This window comes from Drosophila eugracilis, unplaced genomic scaffold (genome assembly GCF_018153835.1).
Source record: "Drosophila eugracilis isolate 14026-0451.02 unplaced genomic scaffold, ASM1815383v1 contig_445, whole genome shotgun sequence".
Lineage (NCBI taxonomy): Eukaryota > Metazoa > Arthropoda > Insecta > Diptera > Drosophilidae > Drosophila > Drosophila eugracilis.
The window spans coordinates 1680558-1702191 of record NW_024573311.1 but is presented as its reverse complement, the minus strand read 5'-3'; the positions used below and the strand labels follow the sequence as shown (position 1 = coordinate 1702191).

At 39.8% G+C, this 21634-nt stretch overlaps 1 protein-coding gene across 2 annotated transcripts in view; it reads left to right on the top strand.

Moving 5' to 3' along the window:
• Positions 1-21634, top strand: part of LOC108108305 (guanine nucleotide-binding protein subunit gamma-e) — a 37700-nt gene that overhangs the window by 4758 nt on the left and 11308 nt on the right. For both annotated transcript variants that reach the window (XM_017216326.2, XM_017216335.2), the window contains exon 2: positions 12115-12256. In XM_017216326.2, the coding sequence (XP_017071815.1) occupies positions 12144-12256 (113 nt within the window). In that variant the 5' untranslated portion in view covers positions 12115-12143. The remainder of the gene's footprint in view (positions 1-12114; positions 12257-21634) is intronic.

Here is a 21634-nt window from a genome sequence, read left to right as displayed (position 1 = left end):
GTTTCCGTGCGCTGCCTCTGTCTTGTGTGTTTGTTCTGTGTCTCTGTCTGACTTGGGTTCAACGTAGCAGAAGTTTTGATAAATTAAATTTTAGAACCCTCGAACTCGAATTGCGACATTTCGTGGCGCATTTTCCTTTCTTTCGTAACCAACTATTAGAAAATGTAATAATAAAATATTTAATGACCACCTCTTTGAGGTTCTCGATAAATGTTGAATGACCAAAGGAAGGGTTTTCAATTTCCTTCATTTCCCAGAGTGAAATAACAATAAACTTTCTTTGGAATTAAGAGGAATTCATCAAAATAGATAGTGGCCATTTTATTTTGTGAAATAATGTTATCAAATTTAAGAGTAATAAGATATTAAAACTTTTATTGAATGAATTTAGTTCATTTTTAAATGTTTTTATTTGCAATAAATAAACATAATGCTTAGTCGATTAATTATATTCATTTTACTCCCATTTAAATCAACAAATTCAACCTTTGAAAAGGAATAAAGAGGATTATCGCTTCCGTTTTAGTTTTGGTCCAATTAAAACCATTAATTGTGCCTGGCTAAAATACGTTCAATTTGCCTGTTTTCCGCCTAACTGGATTTTTAATTGCTGTTTGTGCAACATATTAAAAGGATCCAGCAGCAACAACAACACCCACTTCCAGCCAACTCACACTGGCAAAATGATTTCGAACACCGACAGGGAGGTGCAAGTTGGGTAGTAGTTGGGAAGAAAAAAATAACGGCATAATTTAGCATCAACGCCTTTCAAAGTAGGCCAAAATACATAATCAGGGGGCGTGGCTGAACATGGCAAGCGGAAAAACCCAGAAATTGCACCAAATAAAAATTGCAAAAATGCCGGAGAAGAAAATGATTGTAACTGGGAAATAGGAAGGAAGTGAAAAAAATCGGCTGCAAAATTATACGAGGCGCTCGTATACCTCGCATACAGTTGCAATTTTATTCCTTTTGCATGTGTATGTGTTTGTGTGTGCAGGTGTGTGTGTGCGTGTTGCTCTGTGTGTGTGTGTGTGTGGGAGGTCCTGGTCTACAGATAATTTCTTTGCCTTCCACATTGCAACGACGAGCATTTTCCCAATGTATTTTTCGCAAAGTTTCCGGTACGCTCGGCAGCAAATTTATTGAACCATGAAATGTTTGTGTACGTGTCCTGGCCGAAGGATAGAAGCTGACAAGCGGTGTCCCGGGGTTGGGGATTGACTATTCCGGACCGGATCGGAGGAGGCTGCCATAGAGTCACCTACAGTGGGGTAAGGTTTAAGGGGTTTTTTGGTGGCTTTTCGGTGGGTGGACGGGCCACTGTTACTTGCTAGTTGTTATTTTGCCATCGCTTACCCTGTAAAATTGTGTCTTTTGAAGGAAACTCAAGGAAATAAAGGAATTCGATTACTGAATAAAGAAATTCTGGGTTAAATTTCTAACATATTTTTAATAGGCAGATCTTTATTAACACTAAATAATGTAAAAGCAAAGAAAAGTTATACAAACTAAAAGAGAAACACAAATTTCAGGCTTAAGTTATCCTCCAATCACTTTAAATTGTTTGATTAAATCAATTTATTAGAGGAATTTATAGTTTAAATTGAATTAAATACTTATAAAGGTAAACCTTTGAGCAGTTGATGCCTGCAGGGCGTTCTTACCCAGGGTATTCCCATGGTGGATTCTCTGGCTTCGACTACAGTTTTCACTTGTTAGTTGTTGTCTTATTGCTTATTTGCTCAAGTTCTTTGCTCTGTCCCAACTCCTTGGGTTTTCTCCGTGGCTCGTGTGCAAACTTTGCATTACTTTTACCGTTGATCTCCCCCTCCCTACCTCCCTGGACTTCAACGCCCCCATATCATCCACCTATTCCCAAAAAGGCGACTCCCTATCTCCGGCACGTAGGATGCTTTGTTTTGGCTTTGGAAAATATTTAGTTGAACTTTTTATTTAACGCATCAATGGCCACTTGGCTATTGGCTTCAGCTGTGGAATCGACTTTGAATGGATTCAGAATCAGCTTTTGTTTTTGTTTTCGAGAGGGGAAAACACACCACAACAGACCAAGAAAGGGTCGCCAGTCCTGGGTTTTCCTTTGGTTTTGTTGTATCTGTGTTACTGCCGCATGGCTCATAATTTTTCATTGCTGTCGGAGTTTCCCTCCGGCTTCCAATTCATGAAAAATTGATGCCAGTTTCGATTTGATTGGATTTGAAATGCTATCGAAGTATATTGAATTGCTTTTGCTGGGGGCGGGAGGTCCGAGGGGTTTGCTGCAATCAGGGGTTAATAGTTTGCTGGCTGACATTGAAGTTTCTTGGATTTCTCGGCTTGGCGGTAATTGCTCTTCGGATTTATTTAAACATTCCCCAAGGATATCCTGTAGCTCAGGTTGTTCGCAGGTCATTAATTCACCTGCTGCCCCCGCCTGCTTCATGTACAACCTTTGAGTGGCTTCTTGTTGTCGAGAATTGCATAATAAATTGCAAGGCAAATGTGCATGCAAATTCTGTTTGTGTGTTTGTGTGAGTGATTCCGAAAGTGATATCCTGAATGAGTGAACAAATTGTGACACGGTGTTGGCAGGTGACAAGGTGAAATGGATTAAACGATTGCCAATGACACGCAGCAACCATTTTCGACGCCGTTTGATGAACTCTTGAACTGTTTAAACGAGAGCTCTTAAAGTGTTTTGCGGTTGACTAACTTTTAAATACTGCAGTCTGTCAAAAGGACTTCAGGTTCGACCAAAACCAGAGCAGCGCGAACTCCATTCATTAGCAAATCTCTGCTGGGAGTCCACTTTGAGCAACTATTTTTCAGGCCAATGCAGCTTGGCTAATTCAATTAAACGCGCTGGATTTTTTCCACCTCTTTTGAGGCGCGTTTTGAACTCAGTAGGGCTCTGGCTCTGGCTGCGGCTCCGGCTCTGGACTTGTTCACCTATTGATCGCCCATTCAATTATTTGCGTCGTCATTCAGCCGTGGTCATGAGATGGTGGTGGTGCTGGCGGGGTAGTGACGGGAGATGGCCTTCAGCCCGCTCTTCTGTTAACAAAAATGCCAGACAAAGGCGCCAATCCCGGCCCCACCAAACCATCCGGATAATGCAACTTGGCATTTCTATGGATGCCTCGACATCGTTGCCGTGGCATTGCTTGGCACTATATCAAACCCACATCGCCCCCGGAACCAAAGCCGCCCCTCTTATAGCCACCCAATCAAACGCCCTCTCTTTAGCCACGCCCACTATGTGCGTTGCGCTTTTCGTTTGTTCCAATTTTCAGCTCTCGGCGTTTATGGGGGAGCGGGAAAAGCCGTTTGGGGATTCCTTGGCCAAGGGCCGAAAAACTGCCGTAAACTAAATTCAATTAGATTTTTTTCACTCTCTCTTCCTCTCTTTTTCCCGCCTGCTTTCTAGCTCACTGCTAGTATCCACCCATCGATAGGTCACAATGGATTTGCATAGTCGAACGGTCGAGATGGAATTTGGGAAATTGGCTAGCAACATTTGTAACATGTGTAAAGGGGAGAAATTGATTTGATTAAATGTTGCCGGGCAACAAGTGTGTTCTATTTTCCCTTCACCTTCCCTCTTCTTAGAAAGGGGCGCTGAGGGATTGGGGGCGTGGAACCGTTTTTATGCAATCACTTCAGTTGCATTGTGCGTGATTGACTGACTGAATGAAATTGACAGAGGAAGGATCCTTACATCTGACATTGGCAAATGGAATGGGTAATTTTTGAAATTCTCTTTGACGTTAGTTAATCTTTTAGTAATCGAATTTTAAAAATCCCTATATTAATTTTAAAGTGTATTATAGATTATAGGCACTTTACCTAAAAACTTGCAATTCCAGTCCCAAAACGTACCTGAAATTCAAACTATTTCTTAGCACATTAAGCTATTTCTTGAGCTTAATGAAATGATTTCTCAATTTCAGTAAGGAAATTGGTAATTGAGATGCAAGGAACGTGCAAGGATAACCACATTATCATTTGCATAAAGCCAGCATGCTTCTTAGGAAAACAAATACATTACTGACTTATTAAGCTCCTGAAATCGCCTACAATTCAAAGGCAACCATTAAAATAAGATTGAAAGGGATTATTATCATTGTAATTGAAATACAAAAGATTGAAATTGTAATGCAACAATTTCATTAGTTGCAACTTCTCCTTTTATCATTGTTAGTCAACGTTTGTGCATTTTCTTAGCTGCCTTCCACACAACACTTTTAATTAAATTTCAAAATAAATGGGTTTTATAGAAAGAAGAAGGTAAAACCTGCACGGATACAAGCCATATGTAGTTTTTATTTCCATATAACTTAGGTGCACTCAATTAAAAATCCACAAAATGCTTTTTCAGCTCTAAACTGGAATCAAAAGACTGTTCATTCCCAGTCTCTATATTTCACTCTAACTATCTCTGTCTCTCTGCTTCCATCTGTTTTACTCTGTTTCGTTTATGTATGAGTTTGTATGTGTGTGTGTGTGGGAGATTTAGTAAATTTATGGCTGAAGCTTTAAGTAAATTGTATCGGATTTAAAACTAAGCATTCGACAGAAGCCGACAGACCACTAACTAAATGGCTCTCAGCCTGTGCGGTTGTATGTGTTTGTGCATTTGGGTGCAGGCTTAGAAAAGTATTAAAATATGCATTAGAAACCAGCAGAAAATATTAATAATGATTTTTAATTCTTAATCTTAGAATATGGTATTATATTCCCTTAAATTATATTTTTTTGGTTTTTCAAAAGAATCTTTTTCAAAAATTTCAAATTGATTCCTAAAAATTAATTAAATTTCTAGCTGTGTACCCTTTTGAGCGTGTGTTTTGACGTTGTGTGTGTGTTGGGAAGAAAAACACATCCAAATCCGAAGAGTAACCAGCGACCGCGCAGCTGTTTGTTGTACTTTGCTGCATACTTTGTGGCGCACTTAAATATGCAGACACACACAATCGTTCGCAGAGTCTGACACGCACACAGATGCAGAAAGCAAGCTGCAGTCTGCAATGTAATTCATTTTTGACATACACCACGCACAGAAGGCATGGTGAAAGGAATGGGATGGGAGGGGAGTGGTGAAAGGAATGGAAAAGCGTTTTACTTTTAATATAGAATCTGTGACTACGATATCACCTGTAAAATGGATTTTCTTTATTCGATCTACCTATATCTTATTGTTCAACATATTTTATATGGTTAAAAGTATCGTATAAAAACAAAATTAATTTTAAAATTAAATTGGGCTGTATTTTATTACAGCTCTATAAAGGAAGAATTTTATTCGGTGTTTTATAATTTGAATTTAACAAAATATTTCTTTAAAAGATATTTTTTGCCCACATACCACATTGTATTAAGTTTATATATGAATACTCTTTCTTTTCATGGTAACAATATACCCTTTTCATCTTTAAGTAATGGGCATTAAAGGGAAGAGCGCTGAATGAATGAGGAACTCTCGGCAGCTGCGAACACTTTTACATATTTACAACTTAATACCTTGCCCAATGTTTGCCAGTGTGTGCTGGTCTACTTGTGATATGTAAGTGTGTGTGTGTGCCAGAGCTTAACTTTGCATGCTGCAAATAATTAAAGCATAAAAGAAGGCGCTGCAGACAGGAGCCAGCTAGGATATGTTCGGGGTATGGACGAGAAGGAAAGCCAGCAGCCATCTGAGCAGCAGCATGTGTCATCTCATGAAAGTTGCCTTCGTGTCATCCGTTGGGCGCCAGCCTTTGAAGCTCTCAAGGAGCAAATGGTAAAGGGGGCGTGGATGGAGGCAGTAGCCGCAGAAGCAACTCCTTGTTGAATGTGCAAATGAGCTTGTCCTGGTTCTGCACCCGCTTTCTCCACCTGTAGTCGTGGTCTCGTCCCTGCCCCTGTTCTTTGCTTCAAATTGAATATTTTAATGCAAATTTAATGGAGGTTTTTGTTTTCTGCCCGGCATCCCATTTAATTTTGTCTCAAGTTATACTTTTAGTTTCTTTGTTGTTGCTGCTCTATGCGAACTGCCATGCGATGGCTCTCCTGGGGCTCCTTCCGGCTCACATTCCGGCCGGAGTGTTGAGGGATATGCATGTAGTTTTTGCGTGTGGGATAGTTTGCTTGCATCTTGAGCAGGAAATTTGCAAGATAATTGCTTTGAGAGTCCGGACAGGGTATGTTTATATTCACTCTGGGAATCCTATTTATCTAGAAGTTATAAAGTTCTCTTTGGGGTTTTGAAGGGGTTTTAAGCTTCCCTAAAACAAGGATTATAAAGTCAACGCAATTTAAGTTTTAATTTTGTAGTTATTATCTTATTCTCGACTTTGCTGACCAATCCCATTCCCATTCATTGGGGATTTTAATTGACTTAATATTGAGATTTTTAGATCCCAAAATCCAATCTTAAATTGATTGCCTTTAGTAGCTCTTACTTTTTGCCGTTCACCATTTCAACATCACTCATTTTCGACAGTTTGCCCTTTTGCCCGATGAAAAAGTCTCATTAGTCCTTGAACTTTTATCCCATCCCTTCACTTGTCTGACCTTTTGTTTCATCTTACTTTGGACTCAGTGAAGCAGTTAACAGTTATCGCTGGTCCATCGTGCATTTCCATCTTCCGCCTAACTATTCATCATTGTGTCTAACAGTGCAATGGGATGGATATTGGGTGCACCTGCAAGGGCCACTGGAAAAAAGAGGGAAAGCCATCCAACCATTAACAGGCCAGGCCAAAGCCAAACAAACAGTGAGGGACAGAGAAGAGGGGCAAAGATAGTAACTGAATTGTCACATGAAACGATTTTAATTGCATTTTTGTAGCCTTCTTCTTTTTTTGTTTTGTTTTTTCTTTCTGCACTTGGCATCAATGACAGGCAAACAACAATAAACAAACAGGCAGGCAGGCGGCCCAGGCAGGCGGGCAAACGAGAGATAAACAAACAGAGCACCAATGATACGGCTAAAAAATGATACCTCTCCACCAACGATGTTTGCCTAGGTCGGGTCGTAAATTTAATAGCCTCTGGGCCTGGCATTCGGATCGTTTGATTTATGTGATTTTAAGAAAGAAATACTGGCAAAAAGTTCTCAAGTTCCCTTCTATGCTTTAACTTGCGACTCCACATCTACCTGATATGCTATGAAATCCTCATTAGGACGCACGTGGCCACTGGGCAGGCGACCTTTAGGGGAGGTATTGTGTAAATCACGCATACGCCGCGTTGTGTGTTTCGGAACATGTGTGGTTTGCTGATGCCATTTTAGCAAATTTCTAGCTAAATTTACTTAGCTATAGTAATGTTCTGCTTAACTTAATATTGATATTTAGGATTCTTCTTATATACACATATTTTTTTAAATTTTAAAGCAGAAATTATCTATTAGATATATAAACATAGTGCTGTCTGTATCTGTAGTATACGGACAACACTATTGATACTTCGCATCTCTTCACTTTCCCACAACTGCCCTCCGTGTAGAGAATCATGTGTAAATTTGAATTTGTTGGCCATAATTTAACGCATTCTAAGCTGGCTAATAAGCCAGGCTAACCCAGGCATTGCCTGACCGAAAATGCCCACCCAAATACAAACGGCAACAGATTGCCCAAAGACCCCAAAACCGAACGTCATCATACTGTATTTTAATTATTTAGCTCTGCAAATTGATTTAGCAAAATGTGTGGGCTGGTTTGCTCAGCTTGTTGGTGACGGTGGGTTCTCGCACTTTATCGCGGCTCTAACAACTCATAGTCGGGCTGCTTGTTTGCGGTTCTTGTTAGTTGTTGTCGACACTCTCCCAAACCGAATCCCCTCTTTAAGCTTCCCCTTCAAAAAGTTTGCCAGCTGAAAGTTATTTGGAACAAATTGTTGTCCCCATCGCTTTGCTGCTGAACACTGAGAAAAATTAAGGATGTATGATTTAGTTGGAATTTTGATTATCTTAAAAAAGAAAATTTCGTATATTCTAAGTTTGAAATGGCTAAAATACTCTGAAAATATTTGTTAACATTTTTTTTCTTACAAAAAAATCATTGTTTTTCTTAGTGCAGCTTTAGTTTTTGCTTCAGTTTTATTTCAGTTTTGGTGTTAGTTTGCTGAAGTCTTTGCAGCCGCAAAAAGGTAACCGAATGAAACGTCGCTAATGACTGGATAAATATTTGTCCTGTCATGTTTGGATTGCTTGCTTTAAAACGTGACAAACGCTATTTCGCCAACATAAAGTAAAGTTTGAACAACTTTCAAGTTATAATTAAATGAAAATGGGTTTAGATGATTGCGATTTGATTGCTACGGTGAAAAGTTGAAAAGTGGCTAAAGTAGTGGTTGTTCTACAAAGTTAAAAAAAGTTAGATATTTGTGATATTTTAAGAGATACTGATATAAGTAGGCTTTCAGCACCTTTTTGTTATAGCGAATTTTTATTTTATATTACTGGGTCTTATCGCCAGAGGACCATGCAAATTTCCATCCCATCCAATTAGAGCAGCCTGCTCTTCTTTATATATGTTAATTCCTCTTTAGACTTTTCTCTTCAGCGAAATTCTTTGGAATTTCACTCACCTTACAATTTCTTGGGCCAACAATGAAAATATGCCCCAAAGTATTTTGTGTCGAGCGGAAATTTTCCGCATTTAAAATTAAGCTAACAAGCTGAAATCGTTTCCCGCACCCCAGAAGGCAGCCACCGAAGGACACTCGGGCTAATGCCAATTATTGTAACAATATCGGAGGGACGCAGGCTAAAAGTGGGCCCTAGGAAATGCCCAAATTGGTGGAAAAATGGTGAGCGACCATTAGGGTGTATCTATTAACGAGAAAATAGATACTAACATACATACCATGCTTTTTCTGTACCACCATGAGATTGAGTAACTTCTCCGGCAGGCCTCACAATTTGTTTTCGTTTGCTTGGGAAATCCTGGGAAAAAGGAATCACTTGACTTGTCGCAGTTGTCCTTGTCGCTTCCAGAAAGACTCTGCTTTATGAGAGGGGGCTTTTTGCAATGGGTGGGTTTTGAGAACATGAATTCGGCGTGAGGCAGAGGGGGTGTCAAAAAACTTGAACGCCTGTTGACACACACGCGAAACACTTGGGGAGTCGAGTGGGAGGGGAAAATACTTTGGTTTGTGGCTGCCGCTTGTAGCCGCCAAAAACATTTTGCTAACGATTTATGTCCGTTGCATGCTGACTTTTTCACCCCCACAATCGCCGTCGTTCCTGCATCTTCCTTGCGCCCCCAGACAAATTTCTGCTACTTTTTCAGTCGAGTAGGGTTGCCTCTGGTGGTGCATCGGTGCTTAATGGCGCATTGCCATCATATTGGGTTTCAGGACAGCCGCAAAACGAGGACTTAGGGCTGCATGGTCGATGGCGGCAATAGCTCGAAGCAATTAGTTTAGTTTTACGTTGAAGATTTGCCATCGAGGTTAAATGGGGCTCTTCGGTGGCAGCTTCCTCCTCGAACTCTCCTCTTTCACTTTCTCTCTTACTGGATGGTGTTGCACTTTAAGTGGAAGCGATGATGTCACGGATTAGTTGGTGACTTAAGCAGCTAGAGGCTAAGAGAGTAGATTGGAATTCGCTGGGGGAAAATTCCAACAAAGCTAAGTGCATTAGTAAACACAACCTCCAAAGGGAGAATTGCGCTTACATTTTCTTGCTAGGAGGAGGAAGTTTTAGAAGAAAGTACAAACATTTCGTACTTAAAATTTGTACCTGTCTTGCATTATTAATGCTTCTGTGACAATGAGATACTGAAACACGGTATCTTAAGTGTTTCTCCCTTTAAAGATTATGATGCCTGATTATCTCTTCCATTAAGTTCTTTGATCTGTGAAATGTGTAAAAGTTACTCATCAATTAACCAGAAACATTTTACCAGCAAAATTAACTAGAATTTCCAACTAGTTAGAAACATTTGGACCTTCTATTTTGCCCTCTTTTCATCGAATCCCTTTGGTGGGACAACTTTGAAAAGTTTTAATTAAACCAACTTTAAAGCTTTTAGTGTTCCTGCTGGTCAGTGCTGTCAACATGTGCCAGGACATGTCAGGATGGGATAGCAAGAGGGGCATGTTCCATATAAACTTCCTGCTTTCCCCATAATCCCCATTGCCTGCACTTCGGCTATATTAAATCTGAGCTGTTTTACAACAATTTTGCCATTAACACATTTGGCCAAAAGTGTCACCAGACACCAGAGTGGGTTCTGAGCTTAAAGCTTTCCTGGAAAAACAAAAATTGCAAACAACCCGCAGGTTGTCGAGAGGAGCAACTTTTCGTTGAAACGGCAGTAGCAGATTGGGTTAAAGCCTAAAATCCTTTAGCAGCCTGACAGCTGTGGAAAAGCGAGGTCCTTCGGAGAGAGGCTAGTTGCGAAGGAGATGCAAACAAGCCGTGGACAGAGGTCCAGAGACAATGGACCGAGGACACAGGACCTGTGTCAAAGTTACCCAGCGAAGCGACAAAAAATGATGTATCAAACTGGACAGGAAAAAGGCAGCTGGGGCAGGGGGCAAGGGGGCGTGGTACTGGCCAGTTCGTCCTTTTTTGTATTTAAAGTTACACCTACAAAAGCGTCAGCTGTGCTTCGGTGTCATCCTCATCCTTGGGCTGTCATGTTGTATCCTCAGCCGCTTCGCTGAGTTCTGGGCAGGAACTGGCTCCTCCTTATTTTCCTTTTTTTTCGTGAATGGCCCATACTTGGAAAAAACTCCTCACTTTTTGCCACTTTTTTGTGGCTTTTTATTTGATTTTAGTATTAGTTTTTGATTGTCTACCGATGAGTTTTGGGCTTGCTGTTTTTTTTCATCCATATAAGGGATCAGAATGGGGCCAAGAAGTCGTTAGGAGCTTAACATTATGTTAAGAAGTCTGTTGGCTAACTTTTTCTAGCATGCGATATTTTAGGCTGTTAGTGCTAACTGTGTCAGCAAGGGTTGGTGTCCTGACTAACCATAACCATGTTATGGAACATTTATCGTTTGTTTCATCCTCTGTTAGTTAACACAAATGTTGACTTAAACTTATTTGAAATCATTAACTAAACCCTAAAACTAATATAATATTATAAAATATTTTGTTTTTCTGGTTCCTGTTTTTAAAATTTTGTAAATTTAAAACGCCTTTGCATCGTAAAGTACCTTTTAACCTTCTTCCTTTATTTACACATTTTTGCTTGATTAAATTCTTGAATGGCTTCTCTGGTTAACCAATTCCGCATCCCTTCAATTTATCATCCCCGAAGTATCTAAACTTTAGCCTTTTATCTCGCCCATTATCTCCATCACTGTCCGAATCCACCCCCAAAGGGTGCTTTGCCTTTAATGCCGGCATAAAGTGTAAACAGCAAAAACTAATTGTCTAAGGGCACGCAAAATGCTTCTTGGTTTTTCCAGCTCCCTTCCCCCCACTATCTTCTCGCTCTCTATAGATTTCCATCGCACGCCCTTTTGTGAGGGTTATTTATGGTTGCCAAAGAAGCCAAAACGACTTTAACTGGGTAAACACACGTTGCAAAGAAAGTTTCATAAATTACAACACATAAGCCGGCTCCGGATGGCCGAAATGCGAGAATGGGATGTGAGTATTAGCGGACATTGCAGTCTCAGCTGTTCGTTCTTCATTTGCATTTCGAAGTTTTTGGCTATGGGACGCGCCCTTTTTATGCCTTTGCTGGATTTTTCCTTATTCTCCTCCATGCTTTTTCAGTTGTAAACAAATGTTTTTCACCCTGCCAAGAGGCGGCGGAAAAGTCAACAGAGTTTATGGCAGCCTTTTAGGCGGCACTGTTAACCTGGCCATTCGCTCCCCAAAATTTTGCTCTCTATTGATTTGTTATGCATGCTCTGCGCAATCTCCGCTTTGAAATTGCCTGCAAACTGGGACCGGGAAATGTTTTTTTTGGGGATATAGGGTTCCGAATTCCGGTTCAGTTCGTCCAAAAGTCACCCTGTCACCGCTCATCTCAACAAATTAGCACACAACAGACCGCCGAAAACGAGAGAAAAGCCTTTGCAGCTTTTATAGCAAGGGCTCTCCTCTCACAAATACCCCCAGAGTTGCGCTCTCTCACGCTCTCACGTACAATTTCTTCTTTGCAGGGGTGGTATGTGGATAAATTTTAGCCGCCATGGATCCCAGTGCTCTACAAAACATGGATCGGGACGCATTAAAGAAGCAAATCGAGAATATGAAATATCAGGCCTCAATGGAGCGCTGGCCGTTATCTAAATCCATAGCAGAGTGAGTAAAAAAATAATGCAAAAATAAACTATGACTAAAATATAAGATATCAAGTGATAAAAGTTCTTATAGTGATGGAAAAATACAATAGTTAAATGAAATAAGTTAAGAAACTGTGCTATTTTCTCTGGCTGTGATTGTGTTTGTGTGTGCTTGATTTGACCTACGACCCCATTAAACATTTGCATCTCGTCTAGACTGGAAGCCAGGTTAAAGCCGAGTTTTTTCCACAGATTTCTTAAGTGACTGCCCGCAAAATATTCGCACACGTGTGCTAAAAGCCAACACCTGAGTTGGCCAAGAATTCTTGCCGGTTGTTTTATAAATATTTACACAAATATAAAGCTGTCATTTTATTGTTGTTGTTGCTGTTGGCCGAATGACAACAACTGCGTCGTCTCAGGACTCCCTGTGTGTGAGTGTGTGCGGTCTGTCCATGTGTGTGTATGCCCTTGTGTAGACAGCGGCTAGACATAAGCAGAGTCAGCTTCACCCTGCTTCCCCATCTTGCCAGCCAGAAAAAGGGGAAAAACGTCAAGTAAAATTCTCACTAAGCTACAAGAAATTTCTCAGGAAACGGATTGTGAACTGGAATTGCCCAGGTGCGAAGGAGACGAACGGCCACCGTCGGTAAATTGGTTTTACTGAATGACAAATTCCTCTCCTGGCAATTACATCTGAAGGTTGTCCTGCCATTGCTTTTATTTTAATTAGCAATTCAATGAGGCGAGCATGGGTCATAATGAAGACCTGGAAGTGTGATTCAGGGATACATTTGCTATTTAAGGTGTTTTTGTTTAATTTCTAAAAACAGAATTCTTGGCACTTTATTTCTTGGACTTTTCTAGACAACTTATCAGGTAGAATCAGCTTTTAAATTTGTTTTCTAAAGCTTATTTATTCAGCATCTGTTTTGGCTTTAAAGCATCTTGTATCAGAATTTAGGTTATTCCCACTTGGTCTAAGAATGGTTTTGGAATGTTGTAAAATTTTATAATTGCTTTAAAATTTTCACATTTCTTATCTATAAATTGGGAAGCATAAAATTGCTTTTATAAAGTGGATGATTCACATTTAGAATGTAAATTTCCAAAAATTTCTAGTTTCTTATCTTGAAACAGAAAAAAGTTTTAAAGTAAATTCGATCAAGCTGTTCATTCACGGAAGATATTTGATTAAAGCACAGAGAGTAGTCACCGAAAAATCTTCTGCTGTTTTGATAGCAACTATAAACACACTGGCTATCGTTTACCTTTAGTGCAAAAGCATTTTAATAAGTTCTCATATATCTTATATTTACCGTAAAACGTATTTAATGTCTCCAAAATTCCACTTAATAATTGAGACTGCTTTTTCAAAACTACATAACATTCATACACATGGCATTAATATACCAGCTAGACATGAATGAAATTGTCTCTCTTTTTTTTTTGTTTATTATAGTTTATTGCCCGATAACGCCCTGGGGTTATTTATGTGCTCTATATATTTCTATGGACGACTTCAGGTACATTTTCCTGCTATCAGTGCGTTTGTTGTATATTTTATTTAAAACTTTTCTAAGCGGGAACCAGAACCTGCATCATAAATCACAATTAACGCTTGTGCTTTCTAATGTCCAGCTTTTAATTTATCTCTGGAGCCGAAGGCAAATAGCCACCCTTGCAGAACGACCCACATTTAGCCCCACGGATTGCGTTTCTAATGTCATCTTTTAAATAAACACCCAACCGGGGACGAAGGCACAACGTCCTCTGATTTAGTTAAACATTTAGTCAGCAGCTAATTATGAATAATTAATTGGCACACAGTGGATCTGCGTTGCTTTGGCTCTCCATCTCACTTACTCAGCCGGCTTGGTGGCTCATCTGAGACTTAATGTGGCCCAAACTGGCTTCAAATGTGTGCGTTGTTGCCGGTCGCCAGCGGCTTTCATAAATAATTTAACACCCGACTTTAGAGTTGCTTATTGCCCCCTATCCTCTCAACTTCCCTTTAGGCGTTATTTGGACTACCACCTCCTCTCAAGTGCCACGCCCACTCTCGCCTCCCTTGGATATGGCGATGTGCAGTTGAGAATCTGTTTACTAATTTGCAACACGTCGAGATGGGGCTCTTTTCAATTAGCCGAATCTGCTCACGCTTCGCATTTCTCTCTGTTTATTTCTGTGCATAATTCTCTCTTTTTGGCCGATTCGAGTCTCAGTTTTCAGTTTGTTACTGAGTCACGTTGGCTCTTTCGAGGTGTTAATTACAATCCAAAAGCTGCCAGGCAAAATGCTATTAAGTGAGCTCATATATGTGGTAAATACTTTGAAACGCATTACGTTGTATAAATTATTTTAGAAATTTTCTAGGATCAATTCAATAATTTGCTTTTAACATTAAGTGGTGAGCGGAATATCCGTAAGGGCTAAAATGAATTTATGATAAATTATTTTATTATTATTATTATTAGTTATTTAGCTTATTTTTAAATTTGGATTTTTCAAGAAATCAGTTCAGGAATGCCTTCCTAATATATCAAACAACCACATATGGAAACCATAATAATTTGATTTTCCAACTACAATTTGATGGAATAATCACAAAGGCAGACAACCAATTAAAAAATATTTCCAATTATAAAATATCCAACCACAAAAACTCTATTATTATTCAAAATAAAAGTTTCATTTCGCATTTTCAAAATAAAGTGTCACCTGTCAAATGGAAAATAATAAAAAAAAAAAAAAATTTTCCAATTTGTTTCTGTTGGTTTTTCGGTTGATTATTTTTTTCATCGATATCCATTTCACAAAACATCAAACATTTGTCACTTAATCAGCACACAAAACGGGTCAAATTAGACGGTCATCAGTCATTGACATATGTCAAACTTTGCAAAATCAAAGTCAATTAAATTTTGAGAGCGGTATCCGAAGCGCTCACGATTGATGGTCGCAATTGCACAAGACTGACCACAAAGTGGGGACCAAAAGGATGGCTGGCTGATTGGTTGGGTGGGCAAAGAATGTACTCGTTAAGTGCAGCAAACACCGCACATTACGCCGATTTGTTGCAGGCAACCTAACGACGAAATGGAACCCGAAACCAGCTCACACACATGTACAGCCACACACATGCATATACTCCTAGTCTCCTGCAAGCCATGATTGATGGACGAGGATGGGTTTTGTGTTGGAACCACAGAAACCACCGTGCGTGACAAGCTCCAGCCCGCAATTTCCCTTCGTTCCCAACCGTTCCGCTCTGTTTCGCCCAGTTTTCGTTTTCGTCCTGTCGGCCGTTCGGGTGTCGTAGACAAAATGTTGCATACCTCCAGGCGCATACATTTCACCTTAATGTTTGGTCAGGACGCATCCATGTATGTGTGGAGGTATCCTGGGGTCTGGCCTAGGGTTTCTTTCACCGAAACTTTGGTGGTGGCAACTCCAACTCGCAGTATTAAAGGAGCTCAGGTGTCCAGAGGAGAAACTTTTACTTTACATCGCATAAATTGAATTTCAGTTTTGCTCCACTCGGAAACTTATTTCGCTGCTGCTGCTTCTGCTGCATATAAATCTTGCCGCTTCTCAATTTATTTGTGGCCGCTTATATTCTATTTTTTCCATAGGATGTGTGGTGTATAAATAATGCAGAATGAGGCACTGGGGTAAGAAATATGGGAAACGCTTTCAAGCGCATTTCAAGCGGAAAATTATGTTACTTTTGTGTCTGTTTGGTTTTTAGGGCTTCTTGTTCTCTATATATATGAACATATATCTTTATGGCATTTCATATTTTACTGCCGCTCGCTGGCAGTTTACGGCTCCACCGCGCCACGCCCCCATTTTCCTTGTGGTTTAATATGCGCTGTACATTTTCCCCGCGGCCAGCAAATGCATTTTACTTTCTCTAATCTTTGTTGCATTCTGAATTGGGTATTGCGTGTACTTTACAAACATAAAACACGATTACTCTGCATACCCGTCATTCTTTATTCTCAATTAAATCAGCAGATTCATATCCCTTGATTTACTGGGTGTACATATATGGGCAATCAATTTCGGAAGTGCCCATAAATCAACCAAAATATTGAAATTTCTCTCGTTATTTTTTGGGCTTTCGATTTGTCTTTTTCGATACCAAGAACCATAAATTGCTTGCTGTCAGTAATTGGGGCTGTTGATGTTTCATGATAGGAGTTTAAATTGCTTTTAGATAAATATTTATATTGATATTTTTAGACTATCCCGGTTCTAAAATTTAATTTTGTGCAATTTTTGGCCTTTCCCAAATGATTATTTTATAAGAATTTAACTTTATTTTTCGTTTTACCTTTGCATTCTTTCAAAGCCCTTTAAGTTTCACTTCCTTCAACTTAACTTAAAGAATGCTGTATCATCGCTTGTAAAGCGAAGAAAACTTTGCAAAATCATTGACTTTTCCGGCTCGGAGCGATCTGTTTTCTTTCAGTTCTCGTTAATTTTAGTCCATTGATGGCATACAACTTTTCAGCTTTTTGGCTGGCTGCCCCACAAGCTGACTTTCTGGCCAAATGTTGGATCAGAAAAGAAGCTGCGACAAAAGCAACACAAACTTTGATTAACTTATCGAAATGAAACTCAGCTGGAAGTGGCGATGCTGGGATAAATGGAAAATCCTCTCTGGCATTTTTCTCCAATGGCCCATTGCGCGGCATTAAGCACACATGCAGCTATAAGATGCGATTTCCACAAAATGGCTGCTGGGAAAACATTGAAGTTTCCATAGAGCGGAAAGTGGTCAAGGAATGTTGTGAGCTTTTTAACTCGCCAGGGGGAAATGCCAGAGAATTTCTTTGTCTATGTGTAAACTCTAAAATGGCTTCGCATGCAAATTAATTGCCAGTACATGCCGCACGAACAATGAAAACAGCAGGATGTGGAAGTGGCAACTGCTGCTTTCGGTTGCGGTTTCGGTCACCTCTGGCTTTTGGCTTAACCTTTGTTTGTTTGCTCCGCCCCACAAGGCCACGCCTACATTGCCGGCAACCACCGCCCCCAGGGTGGACCACTGAATTGGATTAGCGGCTTATTCAATTTCATTTAAATGCAAAACATTTCGAACAAAAGGTTTTCGGTCAGCGAGACGAACTTTTAACGCGAAAGTTTAATAATTTTGTGGTGAGTTTTTCTTGGGGGAATCTGGCATGAAGAAAGAAGAACGTTTTTGCTGCATTTTATATTATTATTCCATAAATAAATACTTGTTAAGAAGTTTTTATGTTCAAAAATAACATTCCCTAAAAGTGTTTTGAGTAAATTTTGTATAGAAACATAAAACAGAAATGATAAAATTTTAAAAATACATAAAAGGGCGTCTTTCCAAGAAGACCTTACAAAAATAGAATGGAAATATTGTATACTTTTAATGGTTATCTAATATATCAAATAACGCTGTTAATGCCAGACAAATATCAATTTTATTTGATGGGGTTCCGGCTCAACTTGATGTTTGACGAAAGAGAACCAATTTCCGCCTGAAAAGTTTCCCGAACGACCAACTTGCACACACATTTTTCAAGCCTCCACTCCAGACAGACACTTTACCCTCATTTTTCCACCAACCCGAAAAACAATTGCCCTTTCCCCCAGGTGAAATACTACGACCTATATAGACAACAAAAACAACAAACGGGGTGAGCAAAAACCAGTGGAGGAAAAGTCTTATCAACTTGCTATGGAGAATAAATTACACAGGCTAGCGGACTGTTCCCTGGAATATGACAAACACCTGCTGATTGCTTTATGACTACGCTGTCTTCCACTCACCTGGCTTGGCGCAGGCTTTCTCCTACTTTCTCCAGTCTCCTCCCAGTCTTCTTGGCAGCTATTTATGAGAGCTTTTCGCTCTTTTCTTTTGCTTTTGCATACAGCCAAGGAGTTCTGGCACGCTCGTGCCACTCCTGTTGCCTGTTTTCTGTTGTTGTTGACACTTTTAATGCTGATTAATGGTTGCGAACGCTGCGAGAGAATGCTATAAAGCATGCCACATATAAATGAATTGTAATGTGGCAATTCCATGAAAGTGGTACGGGGAAAACAGTTTCGATTCGAAGGAGTCCAGAGTGAGTTGTAGTTGCGCCAGAGAAGACATTAATCTACCATGAGTTATGATTATTGGGTCTAAATGTATGATTGGGTTTTCCAATATATGTTATGTACATAAATGAAAGATTTGGGATAACGAATATGACCTATACTAATACATTTGCTGCTGTTCCATCAGAGAGATCGATATATGTTGATTGTATTGATTAACCATTACCAAAAGTTATTTAATGAGATTCTAAGCTGTTCTGTAATAAAGTATCAATATTTCATGGTGATTAAATATTTTTCATAAATTTAAGACAAGCCAGTATACAATTTCATAATGTAAGTTCATAAAAAAGCTTTTTATTAAGCTGCAAATATCTTGAGTAAAAAGGATTTAGAACCCTTGTGGTTTTCAGTGAAAAGACCAAGGTGATTCTTTGAAAATTCCTGTGAAACCAACATCTAAACTGATTCAATCAGTTGGACAATGCACTGCTTAGATGCAGCTTAGGTTGTAAGAGCTACAAAGGAAATTCGAACATACTTTCGTGTGGCATTTCACAATGGCAACTGCATTAGCTGGAACTGCAGCATGCGTTTCACTTGCCACAAAAAGTCGATTTCAAATGGAATTTTGTGGTGGACACGAGTGCATCAAACAAAAAGCCACAACGATCAGCCAGAAACATCCAATTATCGCCCCCAAGGAATTCCAGAACTTTTAGTTTTCCACTGCCACATCTCCCTTCCCCAGCATTTAAGCAGGAGCAGCAAAAGCCAATTAAACAGTTGTCTAATGAGAAAACCGTAGGAACGAAGGCCACGCCCTCCAACTACAAGTTGCAATTACCACAGACCCAACCTCCTCACTATGGTTTTCCTTACATTCCCTTGCTTATTCTCGCTTTCCCTCACCATTAGCTACCGTTGATTAGCCCAATGATTGAACAATTGGCCCGAGGGACAATGTTCACGATGGCTATAACAATGGCCATGAAGATGACGATGGCGGGGCAACAAGAACAGAATTATGACTAATACACTTTATCTGCATTGTCATTTGCTTTTATATGCATCAAAATTAATAGGCAGTCCGTTTACCATCTACCTCTATCGTTCTATTAAATATGATTTTCGAGAAGAAAAAAACCAGAATATTCAAGTGATCCAATTAGCAGTTCAATTACAAAGTACTTTACTGCAAATGTGCAATGAACATGACAGCCAATTAGCTAATGACTAACAAGTGGGGTGTTCAGATAATCTAGCTACGAAAGTTTGTTAACCCTTTTATGCGAGTTTTGGTAAAAAGTTAATTTAAAAGTTTACAAACTGATTAAGAGCATCTCTGTTTACACAATTGATTCTGAAACATCTGTAGCCGCCCTCGTTGTCCTTTCCTGGCATTTCAAATATTTATGGCATTATTTGTACAATATTACTGCTTTCTTTGCTGTTTCTGCCTCTGTTGGCGTTGTTCTTGCAGCGCCTGTCAGCTTTTTGCTGCTGTTAATAAAAGCAGAAATTATGAACACATGTAACGAGGGGTGACGAGGGAACGGAAAGGGCGAGGAGACTCCTACTGAATTGTCCTGGAAAATGGCAATGCTTTGGCGTTTCAATTTTTTTATTGCGCGCATTTTCCCCCCATTGACACATGGCAGGCAGGCAGAGTATAAAAAAACGAAACTCGATAGCTGCCGTGTGTTTTAGCAACAGCATCAGCATCCGCATCCGCATCAGCGATGGCAGCACACATTATTGACATAACTACAAACAATTTATGGGCAAACACAACGGTTACGTCTCGTTACCCCCGGACTGTTGGCTGCCATCACGGGGGCCGTAATTGAATTTGCTGCAAGCTACCAAGAGCTGCGCTCCCTTTATTTTGCCACCGCTCGCTCTCTCTATGGCGATTGCATTTTTGACAGCCCACATTTCGCTGCTTAAATAATATATGAAATGACTTAATACCGTATTAAAGCATCGGACCCGTGTCCCCGATCCGATAAATCATGCACGTCCCTCGGCAAATCCCTCGGCCATCTATGCTAACATTCTATATATAGCGAAAAAAAGGTCGAAATGTTTTTGCCTCTCCGACTGTCTGGGGAATTCTCTTGGCCCGGTTCCTACTGCTTTTTGGCGGAAAAATGCCAGAATACATGATGAGCGGTCTGTGTGAATATTATTGCGAGAATACTATTCCATGGAATATGAAGTTTCAAGATTAGTTTTGGAAAGGTTTCGAGGGAGAAGAGGTTAGATAATTTTGTGTTTTCAAAATACTGCGGTTAAATACATTATAATATTCTATTATTAATATTGGAAATATTTAAGCGTAGTTAAGATTTTCTTCTTCCAAATTGGTTATATAAATTCTTTAATTACTAATTATTTTTATTTCAGGTAAGTGTTTTATGCCCTTATGGACTAATTTTCCTTACATTTCCACTGAGTAAGTGATGCTAACAAAGTATATCAAAGTTCTAAAAAGATAATTATGACTGGTCTAACCATTTATAACTATTAAAAACTCCTATGAAAGTATCCTCAACTTGCGAAAGTTTACTCTTAATCAAACTTTAATTCACTATCATACGATATTATCCGAAACCCCTTTTCTATTTCCCTTCTCACATTCGTTGGAAAAACTTAGATGAGCTTTTTATGTGCAATTCCCCAAAGCCTTTTGCATATTTCTCGCCTCGGCTGGCAAATCTCTTGGTCACGGTCGTTTTCCTGCTCTGTCCCTTCCTGTTTGCCAGCATCCTTCCTTCACGCCAGCTCTCAATCCTTTAGGTCTTTCATTTTTTTAATTTGTTAAATTGTGTCTGCCCAGGAGAGGGCGAAAAAAAGCACAGTAAAAGAGAGGAAAAGTTGCAAGCAGACAATGGACAGAGAGAACAAGAGGGTGGTGATTTTAATTTTAAGTGCAAGCCATGACTTTTGCTAGTCACTGTGACTGCAAATGTGACTGCGACTGTCGGGCAGCCTCAACGTGCCATTTTTCGACGTCTTTTCTTACCCTTTCGTCCCCGTTTTCATTTGCTAAATTAAATTTTGCATACGTAATGGTGGATGGTCACGTCGAGTGCCTTTTGTCAGTGACTGTACTGGACACAGACACAGTCAAACACCCAAACACACATCTACACTCAAGCACACACTCATTCTGTAGTATGCATTCATGCATGGAAGAGTGTCAGTCGGTTATTAGGAGCAGCTGAAATGACAAGACGTTCCGCCTCCGTCTGAGCTTCATCTGCCATGTGCCTGTAATTAAAACAACTTTTCCCCGGCGACGGCGTCT